The 17,654-nt window shown below is 46.3% G+C and overlaps 1 protein-coding gene across 2 annotated transcripts; it reads left to right on the top strand.

Moving 5' to 3' along the window:
• Positions 1-909: 909 nt before the first annotated feature.
• On the top strand, positions 910-16,384 carry LOC122408599 (organic cation transporter 1-like). 2 transcript variants are annotated; one of them, XM_043415465.1, is made up of 11 exons: positions 910-1,962; positions 4,215-5,329; positions 5,589-5,981; positions 6,511-6,948; positions 13,211-13,469; positions 13,762-13,853; positions 14,141-14,344; positions 14,589-14,838; positions 15,187-15,318; positions 15,387-15,741; positions 16,006-16,384. In XM_043415465.1, exons 3-11 carry the CDS (start codon positions 5,856-5,858, stop codon positions 16,253-16,255), a joined length of 2,106 nt encoding a protein of 701 aa, XP_043271400.1. In that variant the 5' UTR covers positions 910-1,962; positions 4,215-5,329; positions 5,589-5,855; the 3' UTR covers positions 16,256-16,384. The 2 variants fall into 2 exon arrangements, with proteins under 2 accessions (XP_043271400.1, XP_043271399.1); XM_043415464.1 differs by lacking the exon at positions 910-1,962 and having other exon boundaries at positions 4,110-5,981.
• Positions 16,385-17,654: the final 1,270 nt, after the last annotated feature.

Genomic DNA, 17,654 nt, shown 5'->3' with positions numbered 1-17,654 from the left:
CTCGTGATGTTTACATATAAATACGATCTTTTGTCCAAAAAAACTCATTTCCAATGAAATATTTCTTGTTATTCGGCAGACCAAGGTAAAGTCTCGAAGGCATAGTCGTTTTTTTTCCAGTCGGTTTTACGCAAAGAGCCATCCCAAGAGTATCGACAAACAAGCCTTCGACCCGAGTAGGAAAACTCGAAGAAAATCGATCTCGTAGTTTAGACAAATGCTGCAAGAAAAAAGCAATTTTTATTCAGCATAAATTATTCTATACGCTACCACACTTTTTCCTCCTTTCCTTCAACAAGAATGTGACGACTTTTTCTAATTGCCCGACACTCGAGAGATTCTATTACGAAATTGGTTGACAGGACGAGGACAAACGATGAGAATTGGAGTGCGTGCCCGAGTCCAAGAGGAACGCGGGCCCGAAAAAATCGGATTTCGACAATAAAAACGCCAAGTTCTCGAATATCCGGGGGCAACCGGGCTCAGTGGAAAGAAGCCCTCGGAATATTGGATCCGGGAGCAAACTCAGTGTATTTTTATTGTCTATAGACGCGAAATGAGTATCGGTAAAGGTTGCAGCGTGGGCAATTGATGTTCGCAGAGAGTGTCGAATAAGGAACCCCCTTTTATATTAATAGTCGAGTGAGTGTGACGATGATGAGAAGAGCTTTGGCAGTTCGGCGACGAGAAGGAAGAGAGGCGGAGGAGGCGATGCGGCGGCGGCGGCGGAGGGGAGGTCGAAGCGCGGGAGAGTGTCGCGGCGTAGCGAAGCGGAGGAGGGCGAAGGAGGAAGAGGTGGAACAGGCGGGCAGGGGGGGGGGGAGGGGTGGAGGTTAGAGCGACGACGTGCGTGGGGACCCCGGAGATCGGAGGGCCTCAAAATGATAGAATAGGAGAGTTGCGATAGAGAAGAGCGGCGCGCAGTCCCTTGCACGTTTGTTTCACTTTGAGTTCGCGACAAAAGCTACTTACTCCGTGTACCCGATAGAGCAAATATTATAAAAATACGAATAATAAACAAGCGTTTAAATAAGCCTAGAAATCGAGAATTTTTTTCAACTGAAATATCCTCGGGGCGCGTCGAAAGCCCGAAAAATCTTAAGCCCAAGAACGAATGGCGGGAAATTAGTAAGAGGAGAGAAAAACAAGAGACTGAGGGTAATAATTGGAGAATAAATTGTATCCGAAAAGGCAAGAGCGCCCGGTAAAAGGGAGATTGTTGCTCACGCGAATTCGATGACCACCCGAGCATCGCTCCAGGCGATTCAATATTCCCGGAAGAAACGAGATGGAAGGTTAAAACGGAAGTAGCGCAAGCACGACGGATGTGTCAGGGAAGAGTCTCATTCTCTCGAGTGTCGTGTTCGTGGGTGTGTAATACGCGCGTTCAGTGAAAGGGGACCGTTGAAGAGTCGTTTTCGTCGACGCAGAGGGAGACGAATAATCCTCCTACGTTGTCGCACACTCGCCTGCACGGCTCCGCGGATTCGTGCGCGCCGATACACATTTGCCTGCGTTTTGAGCGGCGCCGCTGCGCGGGATCCCACCGAGCAGGCGAAACACCGTTTCTCCGATCGCCCCTGCGGCCCCGGAAAATCGTAACTTCTGTCGAGCCGCGGCTCGACCTCGGCGGGCGAATAAAGCATCGACTCCTCGGCTCGCGCACCGGAAGTTGTGCCTCGAGACCCAAACAAGTGGATTTTTCGCTGCGACGGGAATGAAGAACTCTCGTAAATCCCCCCCGAGTGGGAGCCAGCAATTTTTTTTCGCTGGCACGATCCGTCGGGTGTGAAGCTCACGCTCCGACGCGGCAAATCCGTTAAACAACGTGTTCAGCTACGAATTTGAGTGGTGCGCGCTCCTTCGAACTCCTTCAAAGTTGCACACTTTGTAGCAGCGACTCCCGAGCCTCGGTTTACTCTCGACTCCCCAAAGTTTCCTCTCGTCCGCTCGTCCGCCGAGGTGAGTTATTTCTGCACGCTCTTTCCCCTCGGGACGATCTCCGAGGCGATAAAATGCCCGAGGGAAGCTCCGGGCTCGCTTTTCCCTCGCGTTTCCCCGCCGACCGTACCGACTTCTCTCGGAGAATCGGACGAGAAACATCCGCATTCCAGCTCCCCGAGGCTCACTCGAAAACTCGAGTTTTCGAGCCCCGAGGAGCTCGCGGGCGAGCGTTCTTTCCTCGCATTCAGATTCCGAGCGACGACGAAAGAGCCCTCGCGCGCCTCGATCGGTTTACCGGCCCCCTCCGCGATCGCGGTATCGAGGGCGACTAGATCCGCCGAAAGTTCATAAGCAAAGGGACGCTCGGATTTTGTCGACGGAATTAAACTTGCCGCTCGGAGTCCGGAGACGTGCTCGCGGGAAACAAGAGCGCGCGGCAGATCGGCGCGCACTTGAGTCCGAAGTAAAGGCGAGCGTCGTCGCGCAAGGCCACGGGGCAAGTGGGCTCGAGGTGGGGGGCAAACTTCGAAAGCGATGCTGCGAGCCCCGGTGCGCTCCTTTTTCCCGAGGGTGGGGGTCAGTGGCACGAGAGCGGAGCTTTCGTCGCATCGCCAGCGGCCGGGGAGAGACGGCCGACTCGATTTCGCACGCCCCCTCGAGCAGGCCGCCGTCCTGCACCGCCAGGACTCGTAGAACCTACTTTGTTTGCACGAACGTAAGAGTCTGACGTCACGCGCCCAATTGCACCCAACAATAACGAGATCCACGTTGGGACAGCCGTGGGCGCACGCACTCGTTACGGGCGCAGAACCGCGCTACGGAGAGTGGCCGATAAAGAGGCCGGGGAGGGGGCGGACGAGACTCGGCGCATTTGGAAGTAGCGGTGAACGTCGCGCGAGGATCAGCTGCGGCGTGAGCCAGGTCCTTGCGTTTTCATTGCTCCGAATAAAGCGACCGAAGCTGGCCAAACCCCGACGATCTTTCAAATCGATTGACAGCGATCCAGAAGAATTCTCACCCCGAAAAATCCCGCGTTTCAACATTTTTTATCGGATTCAGGACTTCCCATTTATTTCGAGACAAAAGCGAGCGAATTGCCAACGAGTTGGCGCGCTTGTCGATTCACTGGTGGTCGCTGCGGATAGTAATTGAAGTAAAGGTGAAAAATCCGGGCGATGAGATGCTCAAACTTTTGGATGCGAGGTCGAATTGAATTTTCGTTTAATTGACTTCCAGGCCGTTGCGGAGGGGAGCCAGAAATCGGGGAACTCGTGAAATGTTCTCACTGCTCTAATTAATCGATTGTGGGAGAAAGAAATTTCGAAAGTTTTCGACATTATTATTGAATACGGTCATAATAACTCAATGATGCTTTTGACGGGCTGAAAAACGCTCACAAATGTGGCGAATCGCAGGAGGTTCGCGCATCCCCGGGGCTCGGTCTGTGACCTTTTGTTCGCGAGTTTGTACGCTCGTTACGGCGATATTAATGTCCCAAAGGCTGTTTCACTAAAGGGGGTTATAGGGAGGTTGTAAGCGCGTGTCAATGTCACAGTCGATGATGAAAAATATTATGAAAACTCTTACGACTGGATGGAAATGTCAGGGCAATGAGAAACACCGCGAGTTTTGCAATTCCAACAGTCTTTCGATCGTTTTCCGCTTTCGTGATGAGCCCCGGACCGATTTTCTCACCCGGGAATTGCCTCGCGGTACCGAGCTCGTTCCGCTTATCTTCGAATCACGATAAATATGGGAGAACCCGAGGCTCCGGGGTCTCGAGATTCGAAGCATTTCCTGTTCGTTTCGAGTCATTAATAACGATGAACGTAATCAGTTTCATTTTTATTCGGTCTCCTCCGACCGGGAGTTCCAGGCGTTCGAGTATCGGTTCAGAAAATTTTTTAACGCGAGGGCAAAGAAGAGGGAAACAGCTTTTCCGTTGACGGTGCAACGTCCGATCGCCCTGGAGATTCTCAGCCAGCGCAGCGACGAGCAAACTCTCGGCCGCTCTCCGTTTATCGTTCATTCGGAGAGAAAAATATTCCACGTTTGTTTTTTTTTTATCGCGTGTACTGATAAGAGTCATTAGTGGGACAGGCATTCGATAAACTGGAAAGAAGCTCGTGCGCTTCGTAGTCTAATTTTTGAGGCGTCGTGCCACCATGGAATTTGAATTCCGAGGAAAGAGTGCAGCGTCGACAATAGTTTTTTGAAAATCGAATTTTCTGTGTTTCATCAAGCTTTTACGCTTTTTCACCTGTCGGCAGGGTCCAGGAGACGGAGCAGAGGGGCACGTGCTTCGGGAGGGTCGCAGTGAGCCTGCAGAGAGAGGGACACCAGCCGGGCACTGTTCCCGATGAAAGTTCGAGTTTTCCATGCTTTTGGTACACTCTTGTTGCACCAGCGTCGTTAAAACGCCGAGAATTTTCCTTCCGAAGAGAGTGATAGTCTCTCAACGTGAATGAGATTAAATTTAACCCCGGGCTCATAGATAACGAAGCGGTGAGTAAAAAAAACGTCTCCGAAGATGCTAGAAGCTACCGTGAGAGCGGAAATCTGCGCTGGTAATGGCTGACGATTAGCGACGCGGAGGTGAAAAATCAACGGGAGGATCATGTGATCGCGTTAACTTTAACGCCGCGATATTGAACTAGTTTGACGAGCCGAGTGCGACCAATCGCAGAGCGGTGTGAGAATAAAGCGCGTTCGCAGTTTTAAAGGAGCTTGCGAATCGAGGCATCGAAGACGTTCGCAGGGAGGGTGAAGAGACTGAAAAAATGCTGAAACTTTGTTCGCGTCAATGACGATAAAGAATAAGCAACAATAATAATGCGCCAGGGAGTGAAATAAAGTTTCAACGCGATTGGCAGTAATCGCGGTTCGTGATTAAAAACGATAAGGCGGAGGGGAGGCCGGGAGGGGAGATATGAAAGAAGATGTTTTCAGGTTGGAGAGATCAGTGAATTATCGGTGGACCGTTAATGTGCGGGGCTAAGTGAAATAAGAAGAACAAGGGAATCGAAGAAAAATCCGCTGGCGATTGAAGCGCGAGATTTCTCCGTCGATTTTTTAAGTGCCATCGGAAAAAAACGTACTTGAAGATTATTCATGCACGGAGTAATAGTGTCGAAAGTGATAAAAAGGAGATAGAGAAAGAGAGAGAGAGAGAGAGAGCGAGTGAGCGGAGTGTAGAGTCGTTGACGAAAGAGCGCGAGTGTGCATTTATCAATTGAACCGTAAATCACGCAGTACGTACGCAGAAGCGTGTACGACGCGTGCCTTAATCCGGAGAGAAAAATAACAAAAAGATACTCGAAAGACGGAAGTTGCGTTCGACTGGTCGGCCTGCCGGAGCGAAAATCGTAATGGATTTATCGTAAAAGTGCGTTTTAATATTTACTGAGGTTAAATAAACATTGACTGCAGGCGAACGGACAAAATAAACGTAGAAAATAATAAGTAAACGCAGGCGGCGTTTAACCGTCGCTAAAAAAGGAAGAACCAATGATAAAACTGCTGGAAATATCATCGTCGTCGTTACTCTTGTTCTTCTCGTATCTTCATTGCCAAACAATATTGCGCAGAGTGAACAGGACGAGACGAACAATAAAGTCGCAATTTTTACGCTTTTTTTTTCAAAGTGTCGAATAAGCAGCGCGATCCTCATCGATCGTTGACGTTCAACGCCACTCGAACCCCGCGCAATCCGAACTGTCCGCTTGGACCCGTTTGCTCACCAATAAGAAGGAGAAAAGCAAAGTATCCATCGGACAAATCGGCGATCGACGATGCACCACGGCAATGCCCTGCTGTGATTTTATTCAGGATCGTAAAAGGGACTTGTCCAACGAAACAGCCCCGAATCGTTCAGAGGCGAGGGCTCACAGACCTCTCGTACTCGAACTACAATGAGCTCCATAGACTTTGACGAGGTGCTCGTACACGTGGGAGAAAAGGGACGATACCAAAACATCATGTACTATCTTCTTTGCATTCCAGCTACTTTGCCGGCTGCCTTTCTCGCCTTCTCACAAGTAAGCTCATTTGCACACTTGCTCTATTTTTAATCGAGGAATTTTCGTTCCAACGCTGCTGCCATTAGCTCACTGTGTCTGAAACTGTCGTTCGGGGCTGAACGTGATGTTTTTAAAACTTTCACTTTACATTTTTACTGATTTTCCCAATTTCTGGCTCATTTAAATTCTCGATGTCGTTCCATCGGTCATGTAATCAATTTCGAGATCACAGAGCTCCATGGGAGAGAAGCGATTGCAACAGAAAAAAGGCGGCAGCCTCAGTTGAGGTACCCCGGGAAATTCCTTACGAGCTTTTCGAACGAGGCTCTAAAGCTCGTGAATTCTATTGCCAAAAAATTCGAAGAGATTTTCTCCGAGCCAGCAGAATTCCACTGTCTAATGAATTCATTTTCCAAATACATTTTTTCCGTCTTTCATTCCGCGCGAGTCCCAGCATCTCTTGACATCGCAATGGCGGATAAAGGTCCAGTGTTTTGTAAGATTTGCCAACGACTTGATCGACCCTTTCCAACGAATGTACCAACAGGTCTTCGTGAGCGCGACGCCAGAGCACTGGTGCCGAATACCCGAATTAGAGAACATCACGGGTCTGATGAGCCTGGAGGAGAGGAAAGCTCTGTCCCTGCCATACACGACGAAGACTGATGGGAGGCGGCGTTATTCAAAGTGTTACATGTACGATGTTAATTACACGGCGATACTGGAGAATTGGCTCTCGAAGTCGTCGATGGCGTTGAGCGAGAGCGACAGTTTGAGCGTCACCTCAATATTGGACGGGCGAATACCCGGGATTCAGTACATGACCTCGCCGCCTACGGAGGCAACGGTCACCAGTGGTCCTTGGTCCACGTACGCTGGACGACTTCCGGCACCCCCTGTCAGTAACCACGATTGGCCGATCACTAAATGTCGCTACGGTTGGGAATACGACAGGAGAGACTACGACAGCACCCTCGTCACCGAGGTAAAATTTATCTCTTTTTTTCTCATCATTCCTTTCATTTTTGTTACTGAATTCGATAAGGAGAGCCGAGGAGCCTGTCGGAGGGATTACTGAATAAGGATCTGAAGCCTCAATCTGCTGTTGTTTAGGCAGTTTATGTACGAAATTATTTTCTTAAGAAAATCAATTCTAAAGGGTTCGTCTTATTTTTTATTGAGATAAACGTGTTTAAATATGAAGAAAAATACACGGGGATATAGAAACTGGGCGTAAAAAATCGTTTATCTTTCCATATGACGAGTGAACGCTTCTTACGAAGTTTATGAAAAAGTGCACAATAACAATGAAGTATATAACGAAGGTCTGGGAAAAAAATCGAGACGATTATCTTACTAGTGATAAAGCCATTTTACTTTAAAGATTAAACGACATTGGTAGTGAGCACTCGTATAACCTCACATTTGTTTATTTCGAAATTTTATTTCTTCTTGGTTTGGCCCATTCCTGTCATGGCCTTCTGTCTTTTTATTAACACTTTTTTTCCCTTTGCGCTCTCCGATGTGATTTTTTATATAAAAAACTTAATTAGCCAGGGTTGAGTGAAATTTCGCGGCGGGTTCGGTCAGTGATGGATCCCCGTTTAATTAATGGCTTGTAATTTCATTCGCCAAAAAATAAGTTGAAAAAGTGTATTTACAATTTCGAATTAATAACTCTGACAGACTGATTTAAAGTGATTATATCCTTAATTAGGGAATAAAAATCGATCCAATTTAGACATTGTTAAAATACGATCCTCCGGGCATCGCCTTACTCGATTCTAGGTTTGTGCAAATTTTCACTTTTATGGGTTTGAAATTACATTAAAAGTACGTCGTTCAATCAATGGCTCATTGAAAGCTCTACTTTTCAATGAAACTCTGAGGATTCGAAGCCAATTGTTAAAAATTGGGACCAACGAATGTTTGGGAAGGGATGTTAATAGTCGAAATCGGAAGAATGATGCGGAGCATAGAAAGAAAAGTCCCAAATGTGGTTATCCGAAAATGGAATTTATTGACTGTTTGGAACGTCTTCGTAGACGAAGTAGATCAGAGATTTACCGAATTAGTAAGGCGGACCGAGAAGCTGGGAAAAGCGAGAAGGAATTGCACCGAGTGGGTAGTAGGCAGTGGCACGTGTGTGGGTTGTTCGGGTGTCGCCCTCTCGGACGTCTCTTGTTCCGTGGTTCTGTCAGAGTGCTTCGTCCCTCTAACAACGTTGTAGTATTCAACGTCAGAATTAGCATAATTCCATAAGAACCGTGACCGATATAATCTCCTTTAAATTCGAGTTGACACATTTTATTCCAACTTTATCGTCATATTTTCATTTACGAGGGCGAGAGAGCGACATACGTGTCAAATTTCATGTAAAATTACGCCGACGAAAGACGCATAAGTTACGCGCGCTGCGCGAGCGCGCTCATTTTGCCTTGGCCTTTCCCCGCTTGCCTATTCCCCAGTGTTAGCGCGCGGCGACGGCGGTACCCGCTCGCGCGAGCGACCCTGCCTAACCTCTAATCCAATTCGTTTACAACGAGATCTTTATGTACACGCAAGCCTCGTTGTTTTCCATTTCGTGGAAAACTGCTTGCTTCGTGTTAAACAGGCTCATAACTCATCTCAACGATTCTTTGAAACACGCTGCCGGATGTAATAACAGATTTTCCAATTGCTCTTCCGTTGATTCATCCGTCGGCTTCGGGCCCTTAAGGTAGATCATGTCCGTAGGATCGTATTTTATGGGTGTCGAAATTGACTCGATTTTTACTTCCTAATTAAAGATGTTATCACTCTGAATTAATGACAGAGTTATTCATTCGAAATTGTGAATACATTTTTCCAACTTATCTATTGGTGAATGAAATTACGAGGGATTAATCGAACGGGAATCCATCACTGACCGAACCCGAAATTTCGTTCGTCCCTGGCGAAAATTTTACAGTTTTTTTATGTCAAAAATCGTTTTAGAGAACGCTAAGGGAAATGGATAATGAAAAAAGTTTTAATAAAAAGACAGAAGGCTGTGACAGGAATGGGCCAAGCCAAGAAGAAACAAAATGCCCAAATAAGCAAATCCTCGTTACCAATGTCATTCAATTTTTAAAGTAACATGGCTTTATCACTAGTAAGACAATCGTCTCGAATTTTTTCCCAGACCTTCGTTATATACTTCATTGTTATTGTGCACTTTTTCATAAACTTCGTAAAAAGCGTTCATTCGTCATATGGAAAGATAAACGATTTTTTACGCTCAGTTTCTATAACCCCGTGTATTTTTCTCATGTTTAATGAGATCATGGCCACTATTTAAAAATCTGCAGAAAAATCTGATTTTTTTACACAGCATAGAAAAATGTTCGAAAATTACGGTAAAAAAAATTGAGGGGAGGTTACCGAACATTTAAGCAAAAAAATAAGTATTAAAAATTGGACATCGTAGTGGCAGTAAATGGATCGTGATTTTTCAATCAAATTTGAAGGATCGTAAATGCTGGAAAAAAAAAAAAATTAAATCATATACGTATTCGTTGAACATTTATCTTGTTAATGGCGTTATAAAAATATCAGGTCACCGAAACTTTAAGAATGAAATCATAAATTAACTACGATTATCGCTCACGATGAATCGTTGAATACTAGGTTCGGTACGACATCGGCAACACCGCTCTATCAGCTGTTTATATATATGTATATCGATGTATATCGTGTTTAGTTGTGACGTGCTTACATTAGTGTATCGGCACTGTACAGGCGTGTATACTTTCTCGGTATAATTAATAGAAAAATGTTTTTTGTTCATATTTATACAAATATTGTGATAACAAAAATATTTATAATCACAAATAATGACGTAACCTCAAATTCAAATAAATTGTTGGTTATGTGTATCAAGTCATATGTGAGCGACAAGCTATCAGTTTACCGTTGGCAAGATAGATATATATCTCTCCACCAACAACAAAGTTGTCAAATCAAAAAGTTAACTAGTCAAATTTTTACTAATAATTATATTTTTTTTATATAATTGATAATTACAACGGACTAATTGATTAGTTATGTTAATTTTTAAATCTATAAATTTTGAGAGAATATAATAGCACCAATCCCTTGTCATGACAAAAAATTCAGTTGTTCAACGCTCGTGTGGTGGGCATGATCTCATTAAGCACGTTTATCCAAATAACTAAGAAATTAGCCAACGGAGGACGATGGCGAAAATCGGCAGACAGAGCTTTTGTTTAATCGGTCAAACTGTGTCAAAGAATTTATAAATTGGCAGCCTCTTTCTCGCACTCACAGTTGCGATATACCGACTGATCCATCCTCTTAAGAATTTTTCAAGCTCTCCCCAGTCCCATGGCCCAATTGTTCTAACAGCAGTCGATGGCACTCGTGGCTTCCAAGTTTCGTCACATCGAAGGGCCATGATCGACCAATCATGCTCACATCCTGTCCCGAATAGCAATCTTTTCAACGATTTATAAAAATATTCCAAGATAATGAAGAATCTTGAGCAAAGTGAAGGGTGAGCGCCGCATCTCCAAATTTCCGGTAGCTCCTCGTCGATCCATCACGAATTTCGACGACATCCGACCCGGCCCGGCCAACCCCGAAGCTCCGAATTCCATAGTCTCGTGAACTCTAATCCAAGGGATGACAAATGGTGGTTTGCTTTGTCCCGGAGCTATGGAAATGCGTCACCAGGTGGTAAAAGCCGGCAAGCTAATGCGATGATGTTAGTAAATGAGATGCGAGGCCGGGTTCGCGCTGCAATGCCGGCGCGTCGAGTGACTGGCCGATCGGTTGGAGCTCTCTCTCTCTCTCTCTCTCTCTCTCTCACTCGCTCTCTCTCTCTCTCTCAGTGGCGTCAGCAATTGCCGACCAATTTACCTACCCCCGCATCCGGTCATGTGATATGTCACATCAAACACTCGGGCAAGAGACCAGCAACAGCGGACTCCACACCTATACCACGTATAGACGCAGTTAGCTAAGTCCGCTCTACAGTTATGCACACATTCTATACATAGACATATATTTATAGTGGAGTATCCCGCGTATTTACGCGGCTCCTATTATCGGCGTGACGTAGATCGGCGCGCTGTCGACAAACTTCGTTCTTCCGGTTTCGTACGTCCGGCGAGCGGAGCGAGTCCTTTCTCAGGTGCTGGTACTTTGGCCCGGCAGAGTGGCCACTTCTCCGCGCGCGCGCGGCGGCGGCGGCGGCCTCTTTCCCTGGATTTCGAACGTCGGATATCCCCGGGGGAACAATTTTATAATTGTTGCGTCAGGTCGGAAGGGTCATGAGAGGTCACGGGGACGAAGACGGGCAGATGAGATGCGGAAAGGACTGCGCTGTGCTGGAACTTACGACTGGGGAACGACTTTAGTGAGCTCTCGAGTCGAATTCGAGCCGCGGGGGCTTCGTCCTGAATAATCTTTGGGTAGTAACTGGAAGGAAACGTCTTCGGTTTGAATACAGAGCTGGCTCGGATAACCTGCGGGTTTCGCTATGAGGAAAATGGTTCGGAGATGACGCGTCAAAGTTCCACGTGCGTCGCGATGGCGCGACGTTCCTTACGGGGACGACGACGATTGATAATAGCGGTGGAAGAGTGGCTCTTTTATGCTCGCAGTGTCGTCTCGTCGTCTGCTTTGGGGTCCACGGTCTTCGTCTCATTCTCGTTGAAGATCGTATTCTCCCTAAAGAAGACAGATGAGCTTGCCATCGGGCAGATGTGTTTTTAAGTACACGCGGGTTTCCGGATTGTAAACGCGAAAGAAAAGCCCACGCGCGACGGACAAAAGGTCCCACTTCGAGGGAGTTGAGCACAAGAGTTGACCGGGCACAAGAGAGTTTAAAGACCCACCCGGCCTATATTCGGAGGCCCGAACAATCAGATGAAAAAGTCTTTCGCTCGGGCTGGCATCAACGCCCAAGTTCCCGGTGCCGGACTCGAGCGAGCCCTCTCCCTCGTGGAGGTCAGCCACGTCGTCTTTCATTGGGTCAGGAACCTCCACGGCTTCTTCCACAATTGGATAACTCTCCGGGAAAAGCTTAAGCTTGATTAGCAACTGAGAAAATGGCAAATTGGCTGAGCAGCGGAACGAGCCGAAAGGATGGCGCGGCGAAGAGGATCGCAGAGGCGCAGGGGTCCAGATCTAGCCTGGGGAGAGTCATACGCGGATCGAGTACGAGATCGAAGAGGGCCGCGGGCTTTTACTGTGTCGTGACACATTGGCCACTGCATTGGGTGGGGGCTGAACACACGCTCCTCCTGTCAACGGAGGGTGATGGACACCTCGCGCTGTGGGAGCCACTAACACCCAGCCCGTCGCTACACGGGCAAACGTTTCGAGTGTCGACGAGAGCCAGATGAGAGAGGCTTTGCACGCTTTATATCCTCGCACACAGCGACTCTCTCCCCTGTTCGGAGATCCGTGTGCATCCACGGTTGGCCCCTTTACGGCACGGCCTATCAATCCGCCACGGGAGCATGCGACAAGCTCGTGATACGTTGTAAGAACACAGGGTTTCAGCTCGAAGAGGCTTTTCCACTGCGACCACTTCGCAGTGCTCTTCAACTCGATTCACTGCGGATGAGTGACAGGCCCTGGGCAGAAGACACTCCCGTGTCAAGACACTCCCGTGCAAACTTGCAGCTTGGAAATAACCGAAACAAATCCCTTGCCCGGCTAAGACTTCCGGGGGAAACGAGGACACTGGAACCACGTGCAGCCAGGCTTGGGACCGCAGACGCGTGGACCGACTCTTCAAACTGTATGGCCAATTTTGGTCGTCTCCATTCATCATTCAATTTCCAACGGAGATTGAGCTCCCGAGTTGACGACGGAAGGAAATATTCAGCGAGCATTAACGCCGATCTAAACACAGTCTTTGTCATTTGCACCAACGCTTTCAGTCGACGATTATTTTGTCAATGAATATACGGAGATGGAAACATCTCGGAGACGTTCCACCTTCCTGCTTTCAGACCTGGTCGAAACGAAGGTTGAAATTCTCTCCACAGCCTCAAAGCTCATTCCCTGATTAGGCAATCGTGCAGCTAAAACTGACTCGCGCCCGTGTCCAAGACGTTTGTTCAGGGCCCTTGAGGCAACTCAATTATAAAGTTTTTGCACATTTGATCACATTTAAATAGAGGATTTAATGAGGGAATGGAGGAGACGATGATCGCGAGGGGCTTCAATCTTAATGGCATTTTGCATCCACGTAGCTAGACCTCGTATGCGACAACAGCTGGTTACCATCCACATCGACGACTTTCTTCTACGTGGGAAGCCTCTTCGGTAACGTCGTGTTTGGATGGATAGCCGACAAGTGGGGCAGAAGAACGGCCTTCTTTGCCATCTTATTCCTCGAGGTCATTTTCTCCATCGCGACGAGCTTCAGTTCCGATTACGTCGTATACACAGCACTCAGGACCGTTAATGGCCTCTTCTTCCCCGCCATTTACCAGATTCCCTTCATTCTTGGTACGTTCGATTTTTATTTTCAGAATCATTGAGCTCGGTCACGTCGATCGTTGAATCTATGTTAACACGAGGCTCTATCCGGTTCAGTGAAGTGAGATGATTCGTATGAAAATTCGGGGGGGGGATCAAAAGTTTGTTTGATTAATTGATAAACGATTTGATGGAGCTCGCTCGAACTCGTGAGCAAAGAAATCTTGTCCCATCGTTTTTATTCTCAGCTCACTAGCGAACTTTAACGTTGCTCTCTTTGCTGACGCAATATTTCAATTATTATGTTAATAACGACTCGCAGCCTTGGAACTAATGGGCCCAAGGTACAGAACGTTCGCTGGGATGGTGATCTGCATGTTCTTCGCCACGGCGATGTGCCTTCTCGCCTTATTGGTGAGTCAAAAGTTGGCTTTTTTCCTTGAAAAATCATCGACCATCTCGTAAGAGCAAACACCACTTTTCCATGCTCGACGATCCTACAAGAAAAATCCATTTGCATGATTATAATCTTGACGAACCTTTACGGTCGTGCTGCACAACATCGGACACTTTTATTGGTCAAGGAATAATATGATTTTATGGAATTTCATTGATATTGCGAGTGAGATGCCGATGAGCCTTTTGCCTGGAGCAGAATCGCACTCGAGGAGGGAAGAGCAAAAAATTTGATACATTTTCAGGGCTACTTGCTGAGAAATTGGTACTCGTTGTCCCTCGCGACGTCCGTTCCGTTCGTACTTTTGTTCAGCTATTGGTGGATCATTCCTGAATCACCGAGATGGCTGCTGAGTAAAAATCGAATCGACGAGGCCGAGGTAATCGTGCAGCACATGGCCCGGGTCAACGGCCGCACAGTCCCGACGAATTTTTTAAGAAAAATGGAAGTGAGTCTGCGCTCAGATGCACGAGGTTTATCGACGAATGTCATCGGAGTAGATTTCTTTGGGAAAAATTATTTTCGACAAAATTCTCTAAACGGACCTAATGGCCAGTCAAACATTCGTTTTTACCCTCCGTTACGCCTCGATGACACCCGTCGATGACATTAATTCATTGGCGAATGTGAACAAAAAGTATTTTTCTTTCTTCCCACAAGTTTCTCGTGTCTCTCCGTATTTGTTTGAACAGATGGAGATACTGAAGAAACAAGGGATCTCCTGCAATTGCAGAAATTCGAGCGAGCTCTCGGTCGACCTTGAGAACGAGGACAGGCCGCCTCCGCCCTCGGCGACCCCGATGGACCTCATTAGGAATCCAAATATAAGAAAAAAATTTTTCATACTCGCTTTCGACTGGGTCGCAAACGCGGTTGTTTACAATGGCCTCTCTTACAACACTACGAATTTAGGAGTTTCCGATTACCTCGCCTTCTTCATTGGTAAGTTTAAATCCCAACTTTTCGTCGCTCACTTCACTCTTGTTTTTCTCTCCAACGCTCCTTCTATTTTAAAAATGTTTGGATCTTTAATATTCAACAACAAACAAATCACGATGCAAAGAATGTTACGAATTTGCATAACACTATCGAGGAAATAGACTTTGAGCAATAAATCCCACGATTCGTATTCCACGAACGTTCGCCATCGAGCCGGAGACTTAGCTCCGAATGTTTAGTGAATTCATTGAAAATCTCCGGAGCTCCTCGACTCTGACGAATAGCGAAAAGAATGTTCCTCCATCTGCCATCGATCTTTTGCGTCTTAATCGCAATCCTTATGAAATTAAGGTGGAATAGTCGAGATACCATCTTACGTAATCACCTGGTACGCGATGGACAGAATAGGGAGACGGTGGGTCCTCTGCTCGACGATGTTGCTCGGCGGAGTCGCTTGCGTTTCTTGCATGTTCGTCCCAGAAGGTGAGTCCGGCCCGAGCGTTGATCGCGGCATTGCTGGCAGGATTGAACACTTTTTTTGTTGCTCGCAGATGCTGTTTGGGTGACGGTTTTGTTGGCGATGATTGGCAAGTTCGGAATCGCCGCATCCTTCGCTGTTTTCTACGTTTTCGTTGGTGAACTGCTGCCCACGGTGCTGAGGTCCCAGGCCATGGGAATCGCCTCCTTCATCGCCGGCATCGGACTCCTCACCTTTCCTTACATCGTCCACTTGGCCGTGTACTCCAGGGTGCTGCCTCTCATCGTCATGGGATCTTTGAGCGTCGCTGGTGCTCTCACTTCGGTTTTCTTACCGGAAACACTCAACATACACTTGCCTCAGACGATCGAAGAGGGCGAACAGTTCGGCGCTGACTTCAAACTCTGGTCGTGCCCGATGAGACCGACGTTAGTTCTCACACTTTTTCTCACATTTTTACATGCCCATTTACAAGCTCATCGATGACCCGATACTCGGTCGTGTTTTTTGAGCCTGAAGAGCCACGTCACTCGATCTGTTTCATGCCCTTAATTCGGGAACTCGATTGCTGTGAACTATGAAACTGAATTTGGCCCTGGGGGGACAAGATTTTAGCTGGAATTCTAAGAAATTTATTCTGCTATTGATCGAAAAACGAAACAATAAATTCATCCGTGCCTGTTTACCGATAGGAACGCGAGGATGCGTCGACAACGCGATTCCCTGCCCCTGAGATTTCTTCTCAACGGACGGCCCGGGAGCCGTGCGACGGTCGGTGAAATAGGAAACGCAGAATCAACGTCGCAGCAACTGCGACAACGGGACGAATCCCCCAACGACGACGAGGAAACGCATAACTTAAATACCACGCAAAACGACTCCGACAACGGTCTCGAGCTCGACAGCACAGAAGATTCCAAAATTTCGAAACTCCTCAAATGACAATTCACGATTCCAAGGAACTAAACATTCTTATGATTAGCCGACAACCAAAACTTTGTATTATAATATCAGTATAGGCACGCATTGTATTTATTTTTTTCCATTCATTATAATTTACTTTCTTTCTAATTTTTTTCAGCCTCTGTGTACTTTATTATTCGACGAATCGAACCCTGCTCAACCCGTAGAGACCGCACTCCCTTTGAGGTCACACACACACACTCGCCACACTGCTGCAAATTTGCACTTGGCTTTTTCAAAACTTTTTATTTCATCCATGAATGCATGGAATTAGTCTTACAACGAGAATTTTCAGGGGTAGCAATTCCTCAGTGATCGATTAGAATCATTGAAAAAATTGAAAAATAAAGTTTCATCATAGAACAATGGCCAAATTGAAGAAAGGAATTTTGAGGCTCTAAATACCTGAAATTTTCGTCGGTGCAAATTTGCACCAGTGCGGTGTCTACGAGTTAAAACTACGGTCACGAATTCTTTATCGGGAAACCATAAATTAGTGAATCCGAAAACATCTTAAAATTCGTCCAGCATCCAAAACTCTGAAGAATCCGAGGAAAACCAATTTTCCACTTTTCTTCAAATTCAATTCATTTTTCGTCCTCTAATAAATCCTGGCTACGTGCTCACGAGTCTCAAGTCGAATCGTACAGCATGACTCACGCTGTCGATGATCATTGAATTCGGGCCATCGTCCTTCTCTCGTCAACCGAGATTGATCTAATAGAACCTTGAGAAAATATTAGTGATTACGTATCATCTCATCTGGTACGAGGACAACACTCTATTGCGCGTGTACACTTATCAATAAAGTACATTTTCGATGTGTGTAAGGTATAACTGTAACGGGCACACGTCAATTTTTCGGGTGAACAACTCGTCAGGGAATCAAACGAAGACTAATTTTTTTGTTTTGTTTCGTTATTCGTACGGAAAATGGCATCGATTCGCGATAACCAGAAAATCTCATTTGACACGAGTATAAATTAGAGGGGAAAATCTAAAATCAATCGAATGGGAGATTTTGGAATGTCGAATCATCGTTTCGGACATTTTTTCAACTCACTTGCTCAGGAAGAAACAAATCCGAGTTGTCAATTATCCGGAAATTGTTCCTCACACCCTCCTGGGAATAAAGAGAAACTAAAAAATAATTGTGCTAATTCTACGAAGCAAAGGACAATTCTGGAAAGAAATAATTTTTCGATTTTGAGGCTTTTTCTTGGGTCTGTTTTGCTTTTAATCAGAAATTTGTGATCGAAAACATTTTGATTGAGGAAAAATGAATTTAGCAGATTTTGGAAACTCTCGAAATTGGCAATAATTTCCAAGTTTCTCGTGATAATTGAAAATATAATTCAAAAAGTAAAATCGAATGCTA

This window comes from Venturia canescens, chromosome 3, assembly GCF_019457755.1.
Source record: "Venturia canescens isolate UGA chromosome 3, ASM1945775v1, whole genome shotgun sequence".
NCBI classification, from domain to species: Eukaryota; Metazoa; Arthropoda; class Insecta; order Hymenoptera; family Ichneumonidae; genus Venturia; species Venturia canescens.
Note: the sequence above shows the minus strand (reverse complement) of the source record. Positions and strands in the feature narration are given on the sequence as shown.

Excerpts from the sequence above, each read along its gene's own strand:
- LOC122408599 (XM_043415465.1), top strand. The coding sequence starts at position 5,856 with ATGAGCTCCATAGACTTTGACGAGGTGCTCGTACACGTGGGAGAAAAG. Across the intron at positions 14,345-14,588 it reads ATTTTTTAAGAAAAATGGAA|ATGGAGATACTGAAGAAACA; the intron begins GTGAGTCTGCGC and ends TTGTTTGAACAG. Across the intron at positions 15,742-16,005 it reads TCGTGCCCGATGAGACCGAC|GAACGCGAGGATGCGTCGAC; the intron begins GTTAGTTCTCAC and ends GTTTACCGATAG.